The sequence below is a fragment of the Oryzias latipes genome, chromosome 5, assembly GCF_053564925.1.
Source record: "Oryzias latipes strain Hd-rR chromosome 5, Olatipes_Hd-rR_3.1".
NCBI lineage: Eukaryota > Metazoa > Chordata > Actinopteri > Beloniformes > Adrianichthyidae > Oryzias > Oryzias latipes.
In genome coordinates this window covers 32,511,097-32,535,762 of record NC_136241.1, presented here as the reverse complement: position 1 = coordinate 32,535,762, position 24,666 = coordinate 32,511,097, and the positions used below count along the sequence as shown (strand labels likewise).

Here is a 24,666-nt window from a genome sequence, read left to right as displayed (position 1 = left end):
TTTTTAAAAAAAAGCTTCCAAAACTGAAACAGCCTGATGTTTAATGGATGTACCGGGACAATGTCAGCATTGTGGTTGCTCCATTCTGTTCATGAGAACAGTTCAGAGTAACATGATGAACTGGACCAGAGCCTGTTTGGTGGATGGCAGCACTCAAAGTACCAAGTGGTGTGATCCACTCACCAAACATACACCTTCTTCATATTCTTGATTTATTTAGTACACCTGAAAAGTTTGTACCTTATATATACTGTGCACGTCTCTGTGACAATAAACATTACAAAATTCAATTAGATTCCCAAGAGAGACCACATTTCCTTCTTCCTCAAGCCTGGCCTAAAAATACAACTCTTTACTCACAACTGCCCATGGGGGTATATGGCTTTCTGTGGGTGAAAAATGGGCAAACCTGAACATGCCCAGGTGGCATGCAGGAAATATGAAGGGTGTGAGCCCATATAGAGCCACTTTTTTCTTTTCTTTGTTTAGGGATTTGCTGTATGCGAGAGGTTGTGGTGATCACTCACAACACGCCGCAGTGAGTATGGGTGAAGTAGGTAAAACACAAGTGTGACGTACGGATTTCAACCCCGGCAAATGCTTCAGTGCTGTTCACGTTATAAGTGTGTGCTCCTTGTGTGCAGCCTGACTGTTAGAAATGAGCAAATTAGACAATTAGAGTGTAGTTCGTGTGGACATCCTCCACCTGCACACCGAGTGTCCAAAAACATGCTTTGGTTATTCTAAATTGTCCATAGGTGTGAATGTGAATGTGTGCGTGATTGTGTAGTGTGTGCAACTTCCTGTATCCCTTACGAATAATTCACGATGCACTCTCCACATGAACGACAATGGTACAATCCATTTTCATGACATCCCTTGAGGTGGCCGTACGAGCCTCAAGGACCCGGACAACCCACAAACCTGCAGCACCCGTACAGCTCGAGCACCGGTGGGTGCATTTGACTAAGGCTTAAGTAACCGCAGCCAAATCCGTTCAACGGGAAGCTGCACTGCCAGAGCTACAGCACATTTCAAATGTTTTTGAGTTAGGTTTGTTTAAACCTTAATGTTTAACTTTATTTTTGTCATCATAATAAAGCAAATGTGACTTTTTGGCATAGAAACCTCTGCTTCAGAAGGTTTCATGTCCGTTTTCCACCAACTGCCCACCTTGTTTTTCATTTCATTTTTGGAAAGTCTGGGGTCCTAGACAAAGCAACCTCTGCCAAGCTTCCCACAAAGGGCCTCAACGTCTTACAAGCTCCTCTGGTCACTGTAGGAATCTCTGAATGAATTCAACAGAAAGCTGGTTTGGCCTTGCGGCTTACATTGTTCGTCAGATATGTAGGCTTGTCCTGCCAGTGGTTCTTGATGTACCACCACTGGATCTCCAGAGAGCAGGAGGGAGAACGTGCCCCACTGAAGGAGCACGCCATCTCCACATCCTCACCGCTGTTTGTTATGACGTCCTGTGGGACTTCTGTGAAGACCGCTGGAACAGAGGAAAGGATCAAGTGGATTAAGTGGAAAGAAAGGCTGTTAAACCTCAAAATTCAACAAACAAAAAATGTTAACACCGTCGTTTTTCTGTAATATTTTTTGATTTGATTTAATTTAAAATGGTTTATTTCAAGCAATCAAGTGAGAATAATCCACGAAAACAATCATCAGTTATATATTCATACCATGGCGTATACAACTTAGGATAATTAGACATGAATATGTGTAATTTGATACAGAAGTCCAGCTCTGTGGAGTCAGAAGATTCCCAAATAAAACATTAAATCAATCTAATTATACAATAAAGGTCTTCAAATAACTAAAAGCAAATAGACAGTTCTGCTATATTTTGAAATAAGGAGAAACTGAAGGTTTAAGAACTAAATGTTACATAGATACAGACACACAGTCACAGATTTTAATTAGAAAACCCAATTTCATTGAGTCGCTTTGTGCTGACAATGTTACTGCATTTCAGAGAAATTCTATTTATGGTATATAATATAGAATGAAACCAAAATGCATATAAAATATGTTTATCGACTGCATGTGAATGTACAGTTTAACACTTCCCAGTCCTCTCCACTGTCATCTCAGTCGTTTGCATTGATTTCCAAAAGCATATCCAGAAACCAAAATTGCGGGTAGAGGGCTGATCTGAATGCTAACGTCTGCCGGTGCAGTGGTTGGGATAAAAAAATCCTCCATCATCAGAAAAATGCCACAAGAGCACGTTCAAAACACCAAAAACACCTTTTCATCATTTAAAGCCCAAACATCTTAGCTGATTTCACTTAACATTAATTCCCAACAATTGAATATATCAATCTATTACACAACAGATTATATATTTGCCAAAAACAATATGCTTAAATATGATGCTCAGTCTCTATGTTTTCCAGAGTTACCTCATTTCCTCACTGTCTTGGTAAATTATATGTACTTGGTAATAAGAATTCTTTTAAACAGCAGCTGCTCCCTGTTTTCTAAACAGCTTCTTAATAGTACAGATTTGTTAATAAACCCGGTGATGATGTGAGACTTAAAAACAGTATTGGATCTTGTGTGCACACATTAATACCACACAAACATAATTTTCTAAACATCAAAAATCATACTAACCCGTCATTTTAGGATAATTATAATAGACACAAACTATGTGTTTATTAATATCTGTTGTCTTTCATTTATTCACCGACTGATGTTCTGTCATAAAATGAAACAAAAATATTGTAGCAACGCTACGAAGAACGAGGCAGAGATAGGAACTTTGCAGAACTGGCTTCTTTATTTTTCCTCGAACAGTGTGACATGCAGTGGGGTCATTCTCCTCGCTCCCCTCCTCACTTACGATGCAGGACAAAATAAACCATCAGAGTAAAATAACTAACCCCAAACGGAAGAACAGTCAGACAATAAAACACATAAATTAAACCCACACACCCACTCAGATCAGGCCAAAACCAGCAGAAGAAATTGCATCCCATAATCCTTTGCGCTACCAGATCTGACAGCAGACCAATGGGTGTGTGACCGTCACTACATAGCCCCCTTCTGAAGGGTCAGCCGTCCTCGGCGACCCTATCAAGCACAAAGTCATTTAGATAAGCGGGGCGCCGGCGTGAACGCACTGGTCGTGCACAGTCATTTAAGGATGTACTCGGCTCCGGCACGTCCAAGTCCACACTAGTAGATCCACCTGCCAATAGGCTGTGGAACAAGGGGCTGGTAGGGAGCCAGCCGGTCCCGATGAAGCACCACAGTTCGTCTCCTGTCCGGCACACGCACCCTGTAGACCACGTCTGACAGTCGGTGCAGCACCTCACCGGGTCCCCGCCAATGGCTGCTTAACTTGGGAGAAACTCCCTTTTTCCGCTCAGGGCAGTACACCCACACTCTGTCCCCAGGTGAGAACTCCTGGCCCCGACACCGGCTGTCATAGGCCCTCTTCTGCCGCACTCCAGCACCAGCTTGTGCTCTGCGGGTGAATTTGTGGATTTCGTGCAGGTGGTCCTTGAGTCTGCGACAGTAATCCATTTCTCCGGAAATGGAGCTCCCGCCCAAACATAATCGCAGCAGGCGTGCACTGGCTTGACTCCTGAACTGCACTGCGATACGACCAGAGGGCCAAAGGCAGAAAACGGTCCCAGTCCCGCTGGTGGCGACTGGTCAAGATCGCCAGTTGTGTGGCCAGGGTTCGGTTAAAGCGTTCCACCAGCCCGTAGCTTTGAGGATGGAGTGGGGTGGTTCTTGTCTTTTGTATCCCCAAACGACGGCAAACCTCGCTGAAAAGCTGAGACTCAAAGTTCCTGCCCTGGTCACTGTGGAGCTCAGCCGGTGCCCCGAAGCGGGTGAACATCTCCTCCACCAGTCTTTCAGCGGTGGTGGCCGCGCTCTGATCCGGCACAGCATATGCCTCAGGCCACTTTGTTAAATAATCCACAGCCACAATGACATAGCGGTTCCTTGCATCAGTCACTGGAAACGGGCCCAAGACATCCACCCCGACCCGTTCCATCGGAGCTCCTACCAGGTACTGCTGCAGCGGTGCTCGGGACTACCGGGATGGTCCTTTCCGTGTGGTGCAGTCATCACAGCAGTGGACGTGCAGCTCCACATCTCTGGCCAGTAAAAACGCCCCCGGAGACGACGCAGGGTCTTGGCGTTCCCAAAGTACCAGCGGTGAAGAACGAAGAACGAGGCAGAGATAGGAACTTTGCAGAACTGGCTTCATTATTTTTCCTCGAACAGTGTGACATGCAGTGGGGTCATTCTCCTCGCTCCCCTCCTCACTTACGATGCAGGACAAAATAAACCATCAGAGTAAAATAACTAACCCCAAACGGAAGAACAGTCAGACAATAAAACACATAGATTAAACCCACACACCCACTCAGATAAGGCCAAAACCAGCAGAAGAAATTGCATCCCATAATCCTTTGCGCTACCAGATCTGACAGCAGACCAATGGGTGTGTGACCGTCACTACAATATTCTTGTGCTTTACAAAGGTTGGTATTTTTCTAAATACATTTTATGATGAGTAAATTATCTTTATAATGACTTTACTGGTAATAAATCATATCTGACGTGTGAACGGATTTTAAATGTTTACCAACAGTTGGTGTAAAAAAAAATTACAATTATATTTAGTGCTCCTTGTTTTCCCGCAAAATCATTAAAGCAGTTTATTGTTTCGCAATTAAGATGTAACTAAATGTAAATTTCCTTCAAAACTTTAATGTAGATTTGCTTTCTTTTCTCTCTTTTTTCAATGAAATGTTATTTTTATTTAAAAAATAATCAAAAGCATTATTTTTGAATAAAAATTGAGATAATGCCTATTCTTCTACATTTTTTGCATAGCTCGAAAAAACGAACATGTTAAATTATTGAATTACATCTGTTGTCCTAAGGCGGGTAAAACAACAGAAAAACGTACAGACATAAGGCACATTGAGGAATATATGGAGCCTTTGAAGCAGACTACAGGACGGAGTAGACCGGGGGTGACCACACTTTTTGGCACGCAAGTTACTTTTGAGACGATAACCTCCAACAGATCCACTTGTGTTTTATTTTTATTTATTTTTTAACTTGTCCTGTCCAACAGCTGAGCAGACAGATAGGAGCTGAAGGCCTTTTGTGTTGGACGTATTTTACTGTTTTTTTTGTTTGTTTTTTTCTGACACAAAAGGCATGTATCTGTATAAATCCCTTTTATAATTTAGGTTAAACTTCATTTATATTGATTTCAGTTGTATCCTTTATTTTGTTGGACCGGACGGAAAAGATAAAGAGGTAAGAAGGGAGGGATATTGGAGACAATGGGTCAGAACAAAGAAGAAAGGGGGAGATCTGGAGGATGATTACAGAGGTGGTGTTGGTGGTGGTGGGGGGTCAATTATTAAGCAACAAGATGCTGGAGGATTAGCATCATTACTGTCTGGTTAGTCAAAAGGGGCGGGGCCTGTCCACACATATTCAAGTGTTACAAACATATCTGTTGGTTCCAAAAATCTTCATGTACAGTCGTGTCAACATGTACTCAACACAGATCCACCTATCTAAACACCTATTTATATATATATGTATATATAGGACAAGAGGAAGTCTTGTAAAATTTGTGCATGCAGGGGACCAATCGGGTAGAGATGATCACAAAACCTGAATGTTTACATTAAAAAACAAACAAAAATAATAAAACATGAACAAGACAAAACCAATTCCCAATAAGTTTAATTTTATAGGACATATAAAGTTCTTTAAAAGGAAAAAAATTGTAAAACTTAAATGTTTGTATTCAAATTGTTTCCAATTTTAGTCTTATTGAGTCTGTAGGCCAACGCGTAGAACCCTTAAGGTTTGCAGTACAGATTAAATGTAGACAAATGCAACCAGGGACAATTTCAAATAAGTAATAGAGTAAAATGGGTGAGGGGAGGGATGGGTGAGTGCACTTGGAAAGAGGCAATGCTATTATTATTATTGTTGTTACTGCTGTTTTAAAGTACAAATTGCATAAGAACATTTTCTCTTCTTTTCATATTGTTAAAAGCCTAAAAGGGTTAGTGCACATTGTCCTTCTTTTGTCAACTGGCATAAACAATGAGTTAATAAATAAATAAAATGTGTTTATAGTGAATTTGAAAAACTGTAAACAAAGGAAAATCTCATTTAGTTATTTCTAAACATTTTATTTTACCATCAGTTATGCTGTTGCAAGGATCGTTTAAAATTATCGGTATTTAAGAACTTTGTTATGTCACACTATTGCATCTTAATTAAAAATAGAAAAGTTACTCAGCAACTCTGGAAAGTATATCCAGTTTGCATCTTTCAACAAGATTCAGCTGATGCTAAAAAGAAATAAAAAGGTGAAAAGCTGGAGTTTGGAGTCATTGAAGAGATTGGCTTCTGCACATGGTGCCCTTGGTGCACTGCTCTTGCAGTCCCATTTGTCAGAGAGTGACATCATGTACAGTTTAAGCCTTTCAGGGGCCAAGGAGGGTAGAGAAAGAAGGAGGAGAGGAAAAGAGAAGGAAGACAGATGAGAGCAAAGGTGAGTCGAGGTGAAAAGTCTGGAGGATTGATAGATAGCAACTAAGGAAAATAAAAGAGGAACAGCAATGGTTCTGCACACGCATACAAAAGCCTTTGGCAGCAGCCTTTCATAGACAAAGTGCACGTGAAAAGTGGGAGAAACTCCACTGGGAGAAGGCTGACAACCTTCAAAGTAAATGTGGGAAATCAAAAGAATCCATAAAAAAATTCACTAATCTAGAACAGCATTAGTAATTCTAACCAGAAGCTGTCCATTGCATGTCCAGGGTTCAAGTCATGGGGACAACAGTGAGGACACCTAGCCCTCCCTCTGCCCTGCCATTTTCCATATCCTGTAGGAGGATGAGGAGGTGTTCCCAGGCCACAAAGAAACTATCTATCAAGGGAGCTCAAGTTTGTTGTGGGGGGTCCTCCCTGGTAGAAATTCCTGAGACTGTCATTCAAGGAGGAATTCTTGCCAGACATCCAAACCACCTCAATGTGGTTGAGTTTCAGCTCTGATGTGTTTATTTTGCAGCTTTTCTTTGATGGAAGCCCCATGAGTAGAACCAGGGCTTGCATAGTATTGATCGCTCAATGAGAGCCTTGTCTTCCAGCACTGCTCTCTCTTTTCCTCCTCGGGCAGGTGAACAGCTTACGTTACTACAGACACCCTGTAGATTCATCAACCATTTTTATGCAAAGAGGAATGTTTTCAGTCTAACTTTGAATGTAGAAACTGAGTTGGCCTCTCTTACATGAGCTGGGAATTTATTCCATAAAACAGGGGCTTGGTGGCTAAACGCTCTACCTCCAACTGTACTTTTACTAATTCTAGGAACCACAAGCAGTCCTGAGTTTTGCGAGTGAAGTGTTCTGATTGGATGGTAAGGGACTATGAGGTCCTTAATATAGGACGGGGCCATTCCATGTAAGGCCTTATAGGTTAACAGGAGGATCTTGAACTTGATTCTAGAATCAACTGGGAGCCAATGGAACACAGGAGTGATGTGATCTCTTCTGCTAGTTCCTGCTAACAATCTAGCAGCTGCGTTCTGAAAAAGCTGGAGACTACTTAAGGAACTCTTAGGACACGCTGCTAACAAGGAGTTACAGTAATCCAGCCTAGACGTAACAAACGCATGGATGAGTTTTTCAGCATCAATCTTAGAAAGTATATTTCTGATCTTAGCAATATTCCGCAGGTGAAAAAAGGCAGTTCTACACGCCTGAGATATGTGAGCCTTAAATGATAAATCCTGGTCAAATAAAACCCCAAGGTTTCTAACTGTGGAATTGGGGGCTATACTTATGCCATCCAGGGAGACTATCTGATCAGACAGAGCATCTCTGAGGTTTTTAGGACCTAGTATAATGACCTCAGTTTTTTAATTGTCATCCAGGTCTTGATGTCTCTGATGCAGGCATTCAATTTCTCTATATCGTCATTCTGGTCAGGTTTCATGGATAAATACAACTGCGTATTATCGGCATAACAATGAAAATTAAAGCTACAAGTAGCATTTAGCGGGCCCGAGCACGTGCCACCGCCTGGCACGAGCGACCGCCCCGTGAGCAACGCCCTGCTCGAGCCATTCTCATTGTTTTTTCTTGTCCATTCTGGAGCTCCAAGCTAATGTTAATATGACAGCAGCCTGTGTGTGTGTGGGGGGGGGGGGGGGTAGACTGCAATCTGTTGCCTTAAAGGACAAAGACTTATGCATATAGCATGAAAAAAATTCTTAAATCTAAGCCTCGTTTAGACCTGCTCATTTTCTCATCAAGTAGAAGAAGGTTTTATCAGATTAAGAAACAAGCAATGATAATTCCTATCACTGTCCCTAAGGATGAGAACAATAGAACTCATTCAATTTCCACTACAATGTCTAGATGAGTGTCAGCTATGTCTGATAACTTGGCGAATTAGCTGGACCGGGATCTTGCAAAGTGCAGGTGGTTAACGTCCAGTGTGATGAGTCTGTGGACGGCAACAGTACAGCATAGCTTTTGGTTTCCAGAAGAGAAGAACTCCTGACACATCTGCCCTAACAGACAACTACAAGAGGAGTTGAAATGTATAACATGGTGAAGGAGTTTTTGTGCAGAAAAAGGTACCATTAGTAAAGCTGGTAGCAGTGACTGCAGATGGGACTCCTGCTATGATCAATAGACAAACAGGTTTCATCACTCACTGTAAAGCTGACCCAGACTTTCCAAAATGTCTGCATTACTGCTGCGTCATTCACCAGTAGGCCTTATGTGCAGAAGTGATTGGCTCTGGACACATAATGAATCCTATTGTGAAAATCATAAAAAACCTCAGCTGCAAATCAAAACAGAACAGGATTTTTAAGGTGCTATTGGTGGAGATATCTGCTGAATATGGTGAATATGAATATGGTGAATCTGAACTTGTATTCTTGACTGACATTACTGGAAAACTAAACCACTTGATCTGCGAGCTGCAAGACATTGGCAAAACTATATTTTTTTATTGACCAGCCTGCCTGAGCCAGTGTTTTTCTTGTGGGGATCTTTTCTGCCAGGGCTTGCCAGCTTGGTCAGTGGATGTTGCTGCAGTTGTCTCCCTTGCTGGGACAGCTGGAGTTAAACATAGCAGCCTCACGGCTGTGAAGTGGACCCCGTTGCTTTCCCAGTCTGGATGGGCACTGTGGTGATGTTCCAATGTTCAGGCTGGCTCCTGGTATGAAGAGATTCCCAATTACCATTTCCTAACCGCAGAGCCAAGGATGTGTTTACATGTTTAGGTCAAAAATGTGATGAACAGCTTCATGTTGTCTATTGATGTAAGTTTAAACCTAAACATGCCACCCTGTTACTAATCCAGTTGATGTGGTTCTCCACCTGTGTCTAGGTGATAGAAAAGCATTTTTTTATATTTAGAGCTCCAAGCAAACAAACAGTTGTCTATATAAAAGAGCTTTTACAATTGTGCACTTTTAGCAGGTCTCTGAATACATGTGACCAATGTATAATGGATTTTCACAGACTTTGTTTAAAACTGAAGGTGATAGAGACTTTGGAGAAGTGGCTACATTATTCTGGACTTCTTTGTTTCATCCACAGAAGAGTAAAATATGTGATTGATTTTGAAAAGCAGCTGAAAAATGTATCTTTTTAAAATTGCAATTTCTAATTTGGGTTTTACATTTTGTGTTCCATTTTTTGTGATTTTATTAGAAAGATTTGTTATTTATTTGGTGTTTAAAGGTGGTACATATTGTATATACACAATCGTCTTAGAGACATTTGCTATATCTTGTGTTTGTTGTCATTGTAGTTTAATTTTATTGGATGTATTGAAAGGAAATGAAAAGAAGTTGCAGCATTGATGAAAAAAAGCATAAAAGAGACATTTACTGTCTGATGTTACATCTGTAGGAGTGTACTGAGGCTGGGTTTTGTTTTGGAGCACATTCATATGTTTTGTTTGTAAAAAAAAAAAAAGATAAAATATAAAGTTAATTGTATTTTGGATGAATAAAAAAGCAATGATTAGTGCTAAGGATGTATAAAAGACAAACAAAACAAAGGAAATTGCTGTATTTTAGTGTTGAACTAGGCTTTCTAACTGTTCTACTTTCTGTCTGCCACTCCTGGCTAATTTACATGTGAGCACACAGCCGGGGGGTGGGGGAGGGGGGGCTAACTCCACTCCTGCAGCAGGGGAGACTGATGAAAAGCTTGAGGATGTAAGATTGAATAAATAAAATCCTAGAGTTGACCAGTTCATTTTATAAATGTAAATATTTTTTATTTTGGTGCTGATAAACTAAACAGAAGTTATGATAAAAATATTTGCTTGAGTCAAAATGTCCAAAAATTTGCTTTTAGCACAATAGGGTGATTAAGGTGGTTAAATGTTTCTCCTACGTATAGTGCTGCTTTTCAAACGTGGAGCTTTGTAGGACGCATCTAATTCTGAAATCTCAGCTTCCTGAGACAAACGGCTGATTTCCTATAAAGCTTGATTATATGACTGCAACGGAATCGACCACTTCCTGTTTGGCAGTGCCTTACGCAGGCACCGTCAGATGTAGAGCCATGAAACTTGAGATGATGAGAGAAGAGCCTTCTGAGTATCTCCAGTTTTAATTTCATGCACATCGGAAAAAGCACATAGAAAATACAGGGCAGAATGTGCCCCATGCAATAACTAGGTGGCGCTATAGAGCTCGTCCAAAGTTGTCATATCCATGGGTTCAGAATGGAAGCTTCATCATATCCATTGAAATTCAGTGAGATTGGACAAGGAATGTGCACATGAGAGCAACATTTGTGTGCATGGCGAGACGCCCAACTTTGCCGCTCTGTCAAGACCACACCCCTGCGTTGAAAGATATGTTTTTTATCAGAGTAAACTTCAATGGTTTTTCAACAGGTGGACGTCATTTTGAGGTGTGTCGGCTCATCCTACTTGGAGCAGTGATGCTCCAAGTAAAACATGTCATTTCCTGTTGCCAACAGGTGGCGCTACACCTGTTTCGGATTTTTCGACTGCAGATGTGTTCAAAGTCAGACTACAATCATGCACAACAAATTTGGATCAGATTAGATTATTTATGGCTGAGTAATGGCCATTTTTCTTTTCATGGCGTGATTTCGAAACGACCTCAAATTTTGACGCGCCGCCACGGTCACAAACAACCGTAAAAACTTAAAAGCTTCGCAATTTAATATTGGACATGTGTTTAGTTTACAAAACCAAAGTTTGGAGTCATTGTTCAAAAATCTCTAGGAGGAGTTCGTTCTAGAACGAGGCCTGCAAATGACCAAAATACAGCAAAAATGACATATTGACATCAATATAGCAGACTTCCTGTGCAACTGACAGCTTGGTACCAAGAGACTTTTTTGTAGGTCTCCATCTGATGAACATGTCCTGTAAAAATCAAGCTTGTATTTTAAAGAACATGGCAGGGCTCTCAAAAACAAACATGGTAGGTGGCGCTATTGAGCCGTTTTTGTTCACCCATGCAAGTGCTGTATATCTAAGTTGGAGATATTTATGAGGCATCTCATTCTGAAATTTCAGCCTCGTGATACAAACGGCTGATTTTTTATGAATTTTTAATTATCTGACTGCAACGCAATCAACCACTTCCTGTTTGGTGGTGGCTTGCGCAGGCACCGTCAGGTGTACACCCATGAAACTTTAGACGATGAGAGAAGACCCTTATGAGTATCTCCTGCTGTAATTTTATGAATGTCGGACAAAGCACAGAGAAAAGATAGGTCAGAATGTGACATAAAATATATTTGTCAATATCTAGGTGGCGCTATGGAGTTCGTCCAAGATTGTCATATCCATTGGTTTCGAATGGAAGCCTCATCACCTCTATTGAATTTCAGTGAGATTGGACAAGGAATGTGCACGTGAGAGCAACATTTGTGTGCATGGCGAGACGCCCAACTTTGCCGCTCTGTCACGACCACACCCCTGCATTGAAAGTTATGGCTTTTTATCAGAGTAAACTTCAATGGCTTTTCAACAGGTGGACATCATTTTGAGGTGTGTCGGCTCATCCTACTCGGAGCAGTGATGCTCCAAGTAAAACATGTCATTTCCTTTTGCCAGCAGGTGGCGCTACACCTGTTCTGGATTTTTCCACTTCTGATGTGGTCAAAGTCAGACTACAATCATGCATATCAATTTTGGATCAGATTGGATTTTGCATGGCTGAGTAATGGCCATTTTTCTTTTCATGGCGTGTTTTCAAAATGACCTCCATTTTCGACGCGCCGCCACGGTCACAAACATCCGTAAAAACTTAAAAGCTTCGCAATTTAACATCGGACATGTGTTTAGTTTACACAACCAAAGTTTGGAGTCATTACTCCAAAATCTCTAGGAGTTCGTTCTAGAGCGAGGCCTGCAAATGTCCAAAATGAAGCAAAAATGACATATTGACCTCAATATATCAGACTTCCTGTGCGAGTGACAGGTGGGTCCTTTCAGACTTTTTTGTAAGTCTCCATCTGAAGAACATGCCCTGTAAAAATCAAGCTTGTACGTTAAAGCGTATGCGGGGCGTCGGGACAAAAGTCACTGTAGGTGGCGCTATCGAGCCGTTTTTGTGCGCCCATGCCAATCTCCTATAAAATACGAAATTTTTCGCGACTCCTGATGTGTGTGCCAAATTTGGTGAGTTTTGGGGTATGTTAAAGGCCTCAAAAAGGCGACTCTTCCGGTAGAATAATAATAATAATAATAATTAAAGCTACAAGTAGCATTTAGCGGGCCCGAGCACATGCGACCGCCTGGCACGAGCGACCGCCCCGTGAGCAACGCCCTGCTCGAGCCATTGTCGTCGTTCTTTCTTGTCCATTCTGGAGCTTCAAGCTAATGTCAATAGGAAAGCAGCCTGTGGGGCGTGGGGGGGGGGGGGGGGGGGTACTGTAATCTGTTGCCTTAAGGGACAAAGACTTTTGCATATAGCATGAACGAGTGAGTGAATGAGCAACGCCCTGCTCGAGCCGTTTTGTGTCGTTCTTCCTTCTGCATTCTGGACCTGCAAGCCACATTTAACATGACAGCAGCCTGTCGGCGAAAGGTGGGGGTGGGGGGGGTGGGGGGGCTGTAATCTATTTCCTTTAAGGACTGATATTTTTGCATATATTGTGAAAAAAAAATTCAAACAAAGCTTTGTTTAGTCCTGCTCATTTTCTCATCCAGAAGGCCTTTTCAGATTAAAAAGTTGTCAATCAAGCAATGATGATAATCATTAACACTGTACCTAAAGATGTGAAAAATAGAAGTGATCTAATTTCCACTACAATGTCTAGACATGTGTCAGCGATGTTTGATAACTTGGCCGATCAGGTGGACCGGGATCTTGCAAAGCGCATGTTGTTTTGCATCCAGTTTGAAGAATCTCTAGACAGCAGCAGTGCAGCGCAGGTGTGTGTTTGTTTGTTTTTTTTGTTTTTCTTTACATCAAGAGAAGAACTCTTGACAGAACTGCCCTTACAAACAAATATAGGAGGAGTTGAAATGTATTACACGGTAAAGAAGTTTTTGTGCAGAAAAAGGTACCATTAGAAAAGCTGGTAGCAGTGACTGCAGACGGGGCTCCTGCTATGATCAATAGACAAACAGGTTTCATCACTCACTGTAAAGCTGACCCAGACTTTCCAAAATGTCTGCATTACTGCTGCTTCATTCACCAGTAGGCCTTAAGTGTAAAAGTGATTGGCTCTGGACACTAAGTTGGAGATATGTAGGAGGCATCTCATTCTGAAATCTCAGCCTCGTGATACAAACGGCTGATTTTTTATGAATTTTTAATTATCTGACTACAACGCAATCAACCACTTCCTGTTTGGCGGTGGCTTGCGCAGGCACCGTCAGGTGTATAGCCATGAAACTCTAAACGATGAGAGAAGACCCTTCTGAGTATCTCCTGTTGTAATTTTATGAACATCGGACAAAGCACAGAGAAAAAACAGGGCATAATGTGCCCCATGCAATAACTAGGTGGCGCTATAGAGCTCGTCCAAAGTTGTCATATCCATGGGTTCAGAATGGAAGCTTCATCATGTCCATTGAATTTCAGTGAGATTGGACAAGGAATGTGCACGTGAGAGCAACATTTATGCATGGCGAGACGCCCAACTCTTTGACTTGGTGTATAGTGCAATTAAGAATAAGTTAAAAATTAAGTTAACAACAACAACACACTATATACAGTAGAGTAAGGTGAAGTAAAGTGGGAGCACAGGTGGGCTGGGATGGTGGGGCCTGTAAGTGTCACAGACAGTCCTTTGGTGGGCGGGGGGAGGGTCAGCTGGGGGAGTTGGGGTACTGTTCAGCAGGCTGACTGCAGTGGGGAAGAAGCTGTTCTTGTGGCGCGAGGTCCTGGTCCTGATGGACCGGAGCCTCTTGCCAGAAGGGAGGGGCCGAAAGAGATTATGTCCTGGATGAGATGGGTCCGCTACAATCCTGGCTGCCTGCCTCCAGCTCCTGGAGAGACGGGAGCAGAGGTGAAAGTAAGCCGGAACGGTCCGGAGCGGCGTTCCGTTAAAAGATTTCGAGACGGAACGCCGTTCTAGTTGGGAGGAGATCCGCTGTGTTCCTGTTTTCACTTCATAACACATGACAGAAGCATTTTTTTATTTGGCGTATCGACCGATAAAATGCTCTGGATCCCTTTCCCGGTCTGCCTCGTAGCTTTCGCTCTCGCTTCCGTAAACAAGCCTAATGCGCATGCGTGGAAACGTGGTACGTTTGATTTTTTGTTGGGGGACATTCAATTCGATCAGCCAACTGAGCATTAATGTTTATGCCACACGGAGGAGCAACGGGACGCGAAAAACAATAAATGAATCAAACTTCACGTCACTGTGATTGGTCAGTTTAAATTCAACATAAATTTAGTTCACGATAGACAAAGGAAATCTTGATATGGAAAAATAACGCAGCACGTTATTTAAAAGAAAAAGCAAAAAAAGAAGAGCATGCAGAGAAAAATAAATCAGATATTTAAGAGGAAATTCCAAAGTGAGGATGAAGATGTGCAGACGAACACTTCTGAAGGAGAGGATGAAAAAGTGAAAAGTCGAAATGCAAATTGCATTGAAGAACCCACTGAGACACCAGGGCCATCAAGCTCAGGTGACCCTTTTGTATTGCCAGAGTATCCTTCAATCTGGACAAAAGAACAGTATGAACAGTGTAAAGAGAAAAATGAATGGATATTTGCCAAAAACGGAATGCTTGGCTGCCAAAAATGCCACACTGTAAAAGATCTCGGTGTTGCGTCATCTCGGGGGGTAAATATTGCACCTAACTGGGTAGCAGGAAAGATATGCCCATCTGGACACACAAGAGATGTTCAGCTGTCGTCATTGAGAAAAAAAATACATGAGCACAAAAACTCAGCAGCTCACAAAGAAGTTGTGAAAATTTTAGAGACAGCGAAAAAAGACACTCTTGTAAACATGAATACCAAGAGTCAAGATTTTGCCTTTGAGACAACTGCCAGGGTCTTCAGGACAGCCTATTACGTGGCCAAGTACAATAAACCATTCACTGACTTTGAAAGTTTGATTGATCTACAGGAGACCAACTCAATCAACATGGGGAGAGTTTTACACAGCAAAACTGTGTGTGTTGATATTGTGGATCACGTGGCTTCACAAATGAAGAAAGAAATTATGACAAAAATTATACAAAATAGGAGCAAGATAACAGTATTGGCTGATGAATCAACTAATGTTGGTAACAAATCAACGCTCATTGTTTTTTTGAAAGCAAGTGTAGATGGAGCTATGGAACCTATTGCTTTTCCCTTGGACCTTGTGGACCTGGACAGCCTATGTGCTGCCCACATCAAAGAAAAACTCATAAACTGCCTGTTAAAAAATGGTTTTACCATGCAGTTGCTGCAAGAACTACTGATAGGATTTTGCAGTGATGGGGCCAGCGTGACGTTAGGGGTGAAGTCAGGAGTTGGAAAGTTGCTGAAAGACGACTTTCCATCTATTGTTCTCTGGCACTGTTTGAATCACAGACTGGAGCTTGCTGTAGACCAGGCACTTGATAAAACAGGGGGGACAAAAGATTTCCAGGCCTTCCTTGACTCCCTTTATTCACTTTACAGCCAATCACCCAAGAACACGAGAGAGCTCAGTGAGTGTGCGCACAATCTGCACATCACCCTTAAAAGGATTGGTAGAGTATTCAGCGTTCGCTGGGTGGCTTCATCCTGGAGGGCAGTCAATGCAGTGTGGCAGTCATATTCAGCCTTGGCACACAATTTCCAGAAAGCATCAGAGGACAACAGCAGAGACAGCAGAGAGAGAGCCAAGTTCAGTGGTCTGCTATCTAAGTTGTGCACTGTTCATTTTCTCAAAAGTCTGGCACTGATGGTGGATGTTCTCACTGAACTAAAAAACTTGTCTGAAATTCTCCAGAACAGAAAAACTACTATTCCAAAGGCCCATGAGCTCATGACCAACTACCTGAAGTGCATTGAGAGCCTGAAAACATACCCAGGAAAACACACTGTTGAAGCAGAGCAGGCCGAGCAGAAGATGGAATTTAATGGACATCAGTTAAAGGTGGGCAGGTCTCCCACCATTGACTCTGCTCTCTTCATAACTGCAGTGGTGGAGAGCATGAAGGAAAGACTGTTTACAACAACAGCCAACAAAGCACAAAGTAGCGTGACAGCTGACCGCAAGGAGGCTTACAACAGCCTTATCAATCAGATGGCAGTCCTTCACCCAGAAAACTGGGATCAAGACAATCCTCGATTTGGAGAAGAGGAAGTCAGAACTTTGTGTGAACGTCTCAACATCAATGAGCAAGAGGCCCATCTTGGGTACGTTGAGTTCAAGGCTAGTGGAGGGAGAAGCATTCCTCCTCCATTAAAAAAATTACTTCTGGCAGTAGACACACTCTCAGCCAGTAATGCAGATTGTGAAAGAGGGTTTAGTACCATGAATAACATAATGACTGACCTCAGAGGCACCATGACGACAAAAAATGTCTCAAACCTCCTGTTCATCAGCTCATTTGGACCTCCCTTTATGAAGTGGGATCCAATGCCATACGTCAAAACCTGGCTAGGAAAAGGCAGGAGACCAGCGCACACAACAAGTGGCATGGCCCGCAGATCCCCTAAAACTGATGAGGAATATTACCAGCCTCTTTGGGACATTATGACTTAGTTCAGCTAATTAAGGATGACTCAAGTTCTGATCAATTCGGATGTTCACATTTTTCATGTTCTGAAAAATTCACAATGTTCAATTAAAGATTGTTTTCACAAAAACACCTTGTCTACACACGTTATTTATGTATAAAATTTGATATCAAGTGCATTTATTTCCTTTAACTGCTTTAAAAAATATATATTTGGAAATAATTTGTCATAGTACCGGCAAAAGAAAAATTCTACTTTCACCCCTGGACGGGAGGTGGCAGCCGATCACCTTCTCTCCTGAGTGGATGACGCGTTGCAGCTTGGCCTTGTCTCTGGCCGTGGCCGCAGCGAACCAGACTGTGATGGAGGACGTGAGGGTGGATTCGATGATGGCATCGTAGAAGTCTACCAGCATCTTTTCAGGGAGGTGAAACTTCTTCAGCTGCCTCAGGAAGTACATCCTATGCTGGACCTTCTTAGTGATGGAGCTGATGTTCTGCTCCCACTTGAGGTCCTGGCTGATGATGGTTCCCAGGAAGCAGAAGGACTCCACAGAGGTCACCAGGGAGTCACAGAGGATGACAGGGGGGAGGGGGGCTGGGGCCTTCCTCAAGTCCACTGTCATCTCCACTGTCTTCAGAGCATTAAGCTCCAGGTTGTTAGCGCTGCACTATGACACCAGCCTGGCTATTTCACTCCTGTAGGCCGACTCATCTCCGTCAGAGATGAGGCCGATGAGTGTGGTGTCGTCAGCAAACTTCAGGAGTTTGACAGACAGGTGACCAGCTGTGCAGCTGTTTGTGTACAGGGAGAGTAACAGGGGTGAAAGGACACAGCCCTGGGGGGATCCGGTGCTTGTAGTCCGAGTATCTGAGACAAGCTTCCCCAGCCTCACATACTGCTGTCTGTCCGTCAGGAAGTCTGTGATCCACCTGCAGGTGGAGTCAGGCACATTCATCTTGGAGAGTTTTTAATACTAAAGATGTATGAAAGACATACCGAAAAAATATGTCTTTCAGTGTTTAACTGGCTGTCTTTGGATTATGCATGCCTGAGTAATGGCCATTCTTATTCCTCATCTCTCTGTTCACTGCTTGCTAATTTACATAGAAGCAGGGGTCCCAGCAGGAGGGGGCGGGGTTGTAACACGACTCCTTCAGCAGAGCCAGGCTGAGAGAGGCTTTGACATGTAAGATGTTAGATGTTAGAATGCCAGATGTTAGAATGACCAGTTCATTTTATATCTATGAAAAAATTCAGGGAGCTATGGGACATGTTCAGCTATAGGTGTGTGAAAATTGGTGTCGATTGTTGAAACACAAGTTACCATAAAAAAATGTTTGTTTGGAGTCTAGACAGATTTAACACAGGTTTTTGGATGAAAAAGGATTTTTTATAAATCATCTGTTACACTTTTAAGTCTGAAAAAAATATGGAAGGCAGCAAACACAGATCCCTACCGTTTTTAATTTTTTTGTGCTGATATTTGAAAGATAAGTTATGCAAAAAAAATAGGTGTTTGCAGTTTTGCCTAAAAAGACGTTTTCGGACCTTTTTGGATGAAATGTTGTCTAAAAGTTCACCTGTAACTTCAATCATTCTGAATTTTTTTAGGAAAACTAAACCACTTCAACTGTGATCTGCAAGGCAATGGTAAAACTATATTTTTTATGGAACAGCCTGCAGTGTTTCTTGTGGGGATCTTTTCTGCCAGGGCTTGCCGGCTTGGTCGGTGGTTGTTGCTGTTACCAATCCAGTTGATATGGTTCTCCATCTGTGTCTAAGTGATATAATCAGAATCAGAATCGTTTATTGTCATTGTACATGGGGATACAATGAAATTGCAGCAGCCTTGGAGTGAAGGAGTTACATAAAATAAAAATAAAAATAGAATAGAAAAAGAAATACTGTATTTACAACTCTTAACAAAAAATGAACAATATGGACAGAAACTGTTAAATATTAAATATTTGTGAATAAAATAGAATGGAATTACATGAGTTGCTGTGAGCACAGCTTAATAAATATCAAGTTATTGCACAGTGACCCGGTTAGACAGTCAGGATATTGCACGCATTGTAGTAAAATTAGAGTGAGGTGTGGTTGGTGGACGTATGTGCATTCCGTATGATAATTGCCTGTGGAAAAAAGCTGTTTCTTAGTCTGTTTGTCCTGGTTCTGATGGACCTGTACCTCCTTCCAGAGGGCAGCAGTTCAAACAGAGGGAAAGCAGAATGGGTGGAGTTAGTGGTGATGCTAGTCACTCTGCTGAGGCAGCGAGACTGGTAAATGTCCTTCAGTGAGGGGAGGGGGCAGCCGATGATCCTCTGCGCTGTCTTTACCACTCTCTGGAGACTCTGCCGTTCTGCTTCAGTGCAGTGGGAAAACCACACTGTGATGCCATAGGACAGAATGCTCTCAATGGTTGAACGGTAGAACGTTACCAGCAGCTCCTGGCTGACGTCGTTCCTCCTAAGTTTTCTCAGGAAGTGCAGGCGTTGCTGGGCCTTCCTGATGACAGTCATGGTGTTGTTAGACCATGTGAGGTCAGCAGAGATGGTGGTGCCCAGGAGGGTGAAGCTGTGGACCCTCTCCACACAGTTTCCATCGATGTAGAGTGGGGGTGGATCTGTTCTGTTTTTTCTGAAGTCCAGGATGATCTCCTTGGTCTTGGTGGTGTTCAGGATGAGGTTATTAGCCTGACACCACCTTGAGAGTTTCAGGACTTCGTCTCTGTAGGCCGTCTCGTCGTCCCCAGAGATCAGCCCCACCACAGTAGTGTCGTCTGCAAACTTCACCACGGTGTTGCTGGTGTGGGCTGGTCTGCAGTCTGCTGTGTACAGTGTGTACAGCAGAGGACTCAGCACACATCCCTGTGTGGAGCCTGTGCTCAGCGTCCGGGTGGAGGAGAGGTGGGGGTCAAGTTTGACTGTCTGTGGTCTGTTTGTCAGGAAGTCCTTGATCCACGAGCAGGTGAGTGGGTGGAGTCCTAGTTCAGACAGTTTGTTGACCAGAATGTCAGGAATGATTGTGTTAAAGGCTGAGCTATAGTCCACAAAGAGCATCCTGGCGTAGGTGTCTCTGTGTTCCAGGTGGCTCAGCGCAGTGTGGAGGGTGATGGAAATGGCATCATCCGTTGATCTGTTTGCTTTGTAAGCAAACTGGTGGGGGACGAAGATTGGAGGGAGGGAGTCTTTGATGTGTCCCAGGAGCAGCCGCTCCAGACACTTTGTGATGACAGCAGTGAGTGCAACTGGGCGGAAGTCCGTGAGGAAGGCTGTGGATGAGGACTTTTTGGGTATCGGGATGATAGTGGATGACTTCAGGCAAGCAGGGATGAAAGCCTGAGCTAGCGACAGGTTGAAGATTTTTGTGAAGACCTGGGAGAGTTGATCGGCGCAGGCCCGCAGAACCTTTCCGGGAACTCCATCAGGTCCCGCCGCTTTCCTGGGGTTTACCCTGCTGAACATCCGTGCCATCCGTGCCACGTCCATAAAGGCATTGTTTTTATATTTAGAGCTCTAAGCAACCAAACAGTTGTCTATATAAAAGAGCTTTTACAATTGTGCACTTTTAGCAGGCTGAAAAAATTATCTTTTTAAAATTGCCATTTCAAATTTGGGTTTTAAATTTTGTGTTCCATTTTTCTGTGCTTGTATTGGAAGGATTTGTTATTATTTTGTTTAAAAGTGCTACATATTGTATATACACATAATTTATTTAGAGAAATTTGCTATACGTTGTGTTTTTTGGTTTTGTAGTTTAATTTCATTGGATTTATATTAAGGAAAAGAAGTTGCAGCATTGATTAAAAAAGGATAAAAGAGACATTTACTGTCTAAGTCTTATGTTACATCTGTAGAACTGTACTGAGAGTTGGGTTTTGTTTTGGAGCACATTCATATGTTTTGTTTGTAAAAAAAAAAAAGATAAAATATTAAGTTAATTGCATTTTACATGACTAGAAAAGCAATGATTATTCATAAAAATCTATGAAAGACATACAAAACAAATGAAAAAGCAGTCTGCCCTCCCTCTTGTGTCTAAACTCTTGTCACCTCACCTCTGGGTTAGTTAGCATATGAACAGGCAGCTGGTGTGTGTGTGTGGGGGGGGGGGGTGAAATTTGACTCCAGCAACAGGTCAGATTGAGGAGCAGGCTGCAGCATGAGGAAAAGACTGAAGCATGTAAGAGGAAATGACATCCTACAGTTGACCAGTTCATTTTATATCTGTAAAGAATATTCAAGAAGCATTTAGACATGTTCAGCTATATGCGTGTGAAACTTGGTGTGGATAATTGAAGCATAAGTAATTTTAAAACACACTTGTTTGGAGTCCAGACGGAAAAAGCACAGGTTTTGGGATGAATCAGGATTTTTTTTAAATCATCTGTTTCACCTGGACTTCTGAAAAAAATATGGAAGGCAGCAAACACAGATCCCTACATTTAAAAAAATAAATGGTGTTGATATATGATGATTAAGTTATGAAAAAAAATAGGTGTTTGTAGTTTTGCCTAAAAAGACGTTTTCGGACCTTTTTGGATGTAATGCTCTCTAAGATGTCACCTGTAACTTCAATCATTCTGAAAAAAATTAGGAAGCAGTAGCACATAAATGCCTATTAAAGTGTAGTCTTTGGTGCTGATAACCTAAACAGAATTTATGCTAAAAATCTTTGTTCAGTCCAAAATTGCATAGGAAAAAAAGAGGTATGAAGTTTCTCATAGACCCTATTGTGTTACATATCAAAGCTGGAAGTTATTAAAGGCATCTAATTCTGAAATCTCAGCTTCCTGAGACAAACGGCTGATTTATAATAAATTTCTATTATTTGGGTGCACATAATCGACCACTTCCTGTTACGCAGGCACCGTCAGGTGTACACCCATGAAACTTCAGATTATGAGAGAGGACCCTTCTGAGTATCTCCAGTTTTAATTTCATGCACATCGGACAAAGCAAAGAGAAAATACAGGGCAGAATGTGCCCAATGCAATAACTAGGTGGCGCTATAGAGCTCGTCCAAGATTGTCATATCCATGGGTTCAGAATAGAAGCTTCATCATATCCATTGAATTTCAGTGAGATTGGACAATGAATGTGCACGTGAGAGCAACTTTTGTGTGCATGGCGAGATGCCCAACTTTGCCGCTCTGTCACGACCACACCCCCGCATTGAAAGTTATGGTTTTTTGTCAGAGTAAACTTCAATGGCTTTTCAACAGGTGGATGTCATTTTCAGGTGTGTCGGCTCATCCTACTCAGAGCAGTGATGCTCCAAGTAAAACATGTCATTTCATCTTGCCAGCAGGTGGCGCTACACTTTTTCCGGATTCTTTCACTGCAGATGTGTTCAGAGTCAGACTACAATCATGCATATCAATTTTGGATCAGATTGGAATATGCATGGCTGAGTTATGGCCATTTTTCTTTTCATGGCGTGTTTTCGAAACAACGTCAAATTTCTACGCGCCGCCACGGCCACAAACTTCTGTAAAAACTTAAAAGCTTTTCAATTTAACATCGGACATGTGTATAGTTTACAAAACCAAAGTTTGGAGTCATTATTCACAAATCTCTAGGAGGAGTTCGTTCTAGAAGGAGGCCTGCAAATGTCCAAAATAGAGCAAAAATGACATATTGACCTCAATATATCAGACTTCCTGTGCGAGTGACAGGTGGGTCCTTTCAGACTTTTTTGTAGGTCTCCATCTGAAGAACATGCCCTGTAAAAATCAAGCTTGTACGTTAAAGCGTATGCGGGGCGTCGGGACAAAAGTCACTGTAGGTGGCGCTGTCGAGCCATTTTTGCGCACCCATGCCAATTTCCCATAAAATACGAAATTTTTCGCGACTCCTGATGTGTGTGCCAAATTTGGTGAGTTTTGGGGTATGTTAAAGGCCTCAAAAATGCGATTCTTCCGGCAGAAGAAAAATAATAATAATTAAAGCTACAAGTAGCATTTAGCGGGCCCGAGCACGTGCCACCGCCTGGCACGAGCGACCGCCCCGTGAGCAACGCCCTGCTCGAGCCATTCTCGTTGTTTTTTCTTGTCCATTCTGGAGCTCCAAGATAATGTTAATATGACAGCAGCCTGTGTGTGTGGGGGGGGGGGGGGGGACTGTATTCTGTTCCCTTAAAGGACAAAGACTTATGCATATAGCATGAAAAACATTTTTTAAATCTAAGCCTCGTTTAGACCTGCTCAATTTCTCATCAAGTAGAAGAAGGTTTTTATCAGATTAAGAAACAAGCAATGATGATAATTGCTATCACTGTTCCTAAGAATGAGAACAATAGAACTCATTCAATTTCCACTACAATGTCTAGATGAGTGTCAGCTATGTCTGATAACTTTGCCAATTAGCTGGACCGGGATCTTGCAAAGTGCAGAGGGTTTACGTCCAGTGTGATGAGTCTGTGGACGGCAACAGTACAGCATAGCCTTTGGTTTCCACAAGAGAAGAACTCCTGACACATCTGCCCTAACAGACAACTACAAGAGGAGTTGAAATGTATAACACGGTGAAGGAGTTTTTGTGCAGAAAAAGGTACCATTAGAAAAGCCAGTAGCAGTGACTGCAGACAGGTTTCATCACTCACTGTAAGCTGTAAAGCTGACCCAGACTTTCCAAAATGTCTGCATTACTGCTGCGTCATTCACCAGTAGGCCTTATGTGCAGAAGTGATTGGCTCTGGACACATAATGACTCCTATTGTGAAAATCATAAAAAAAAACCTCAGCTGCAAAGCAAAACAGAACAGGATTTTTAAGGTGCTATTGGTGGAGATATCTGCTGAATATGGTGAATATGAATATGGTGAATCTGAACTTGTATTCTTGACTGACATTACTGGAAAACTAAACCACTTGATCTGCGAGCTGCAAGACATTGGCAAAACTATATTTTTTTATTGACCAGCCTGCCTGAGCCAGTGTTTTTCTTGTGGGGATCTTTTCTGCCAGGGCTTTCCGGCTTGGTCAGTGGATGTTGCTGCAGTTGTCTCCCTTGCTGGGACAGCTGGAGTTAAACATAGCAGCCTCACGGCTGTGAAGTGGACCCCGTTGCTGTCCCAGTCTGGATGGGCACTGTGGTGATGTTCCAATGTTCAGGCTGGCTCCTGGTATGAAGAGATTCCCAATTACCATTTCCTAACCGCAGAGCCAAGGATGTGTTTACATGTTTAGGTCAAAAATGTGATGAACAGCTTCATGTTGTCTATTGATGTAAGTTTAAACCTAAACATGCCACCCTGTTACTAATCCAGTTGATGTGGTTCTCCACCTGTGTCTAGGTGATAGAAAAGCATTTTTTTATATTTAGAGCTCTAAGCAAACAAACAGTTGTCTATACAAAAGACATTTTTACAATTGTGCACTTTTAGCAGGACTCTGAGTACATGTGACCAATGTATGGTGGATGTTCACAGACTTTGTTTAAAA

The 24,666-nt window shown here is 42.3% G+C and overlaps 1 protein-coding gene across 1 annotated transcript in view; it reads right to left on the bottom strand.

Annotated features, from left to right (window-relative positions):
- Positions 1-24,666, bottom strand: part of vstm2lb (V-set and transmembrane domain containing 2 like b) — a 93,794-nt gene that overhangs the window by 1,752 nt on the left and 67,376 nt on the right. The window contains exon 2 of the mRNA XM_078947737.1: positions 1,332-1,495. Coding sequence (XP_078803863.1) covers positions 1,332-1,495 — 164 coding nt within the window. The remainder of the gene's footprint in view (positions 1-1,331; positions 1,496-24,666) is intronic.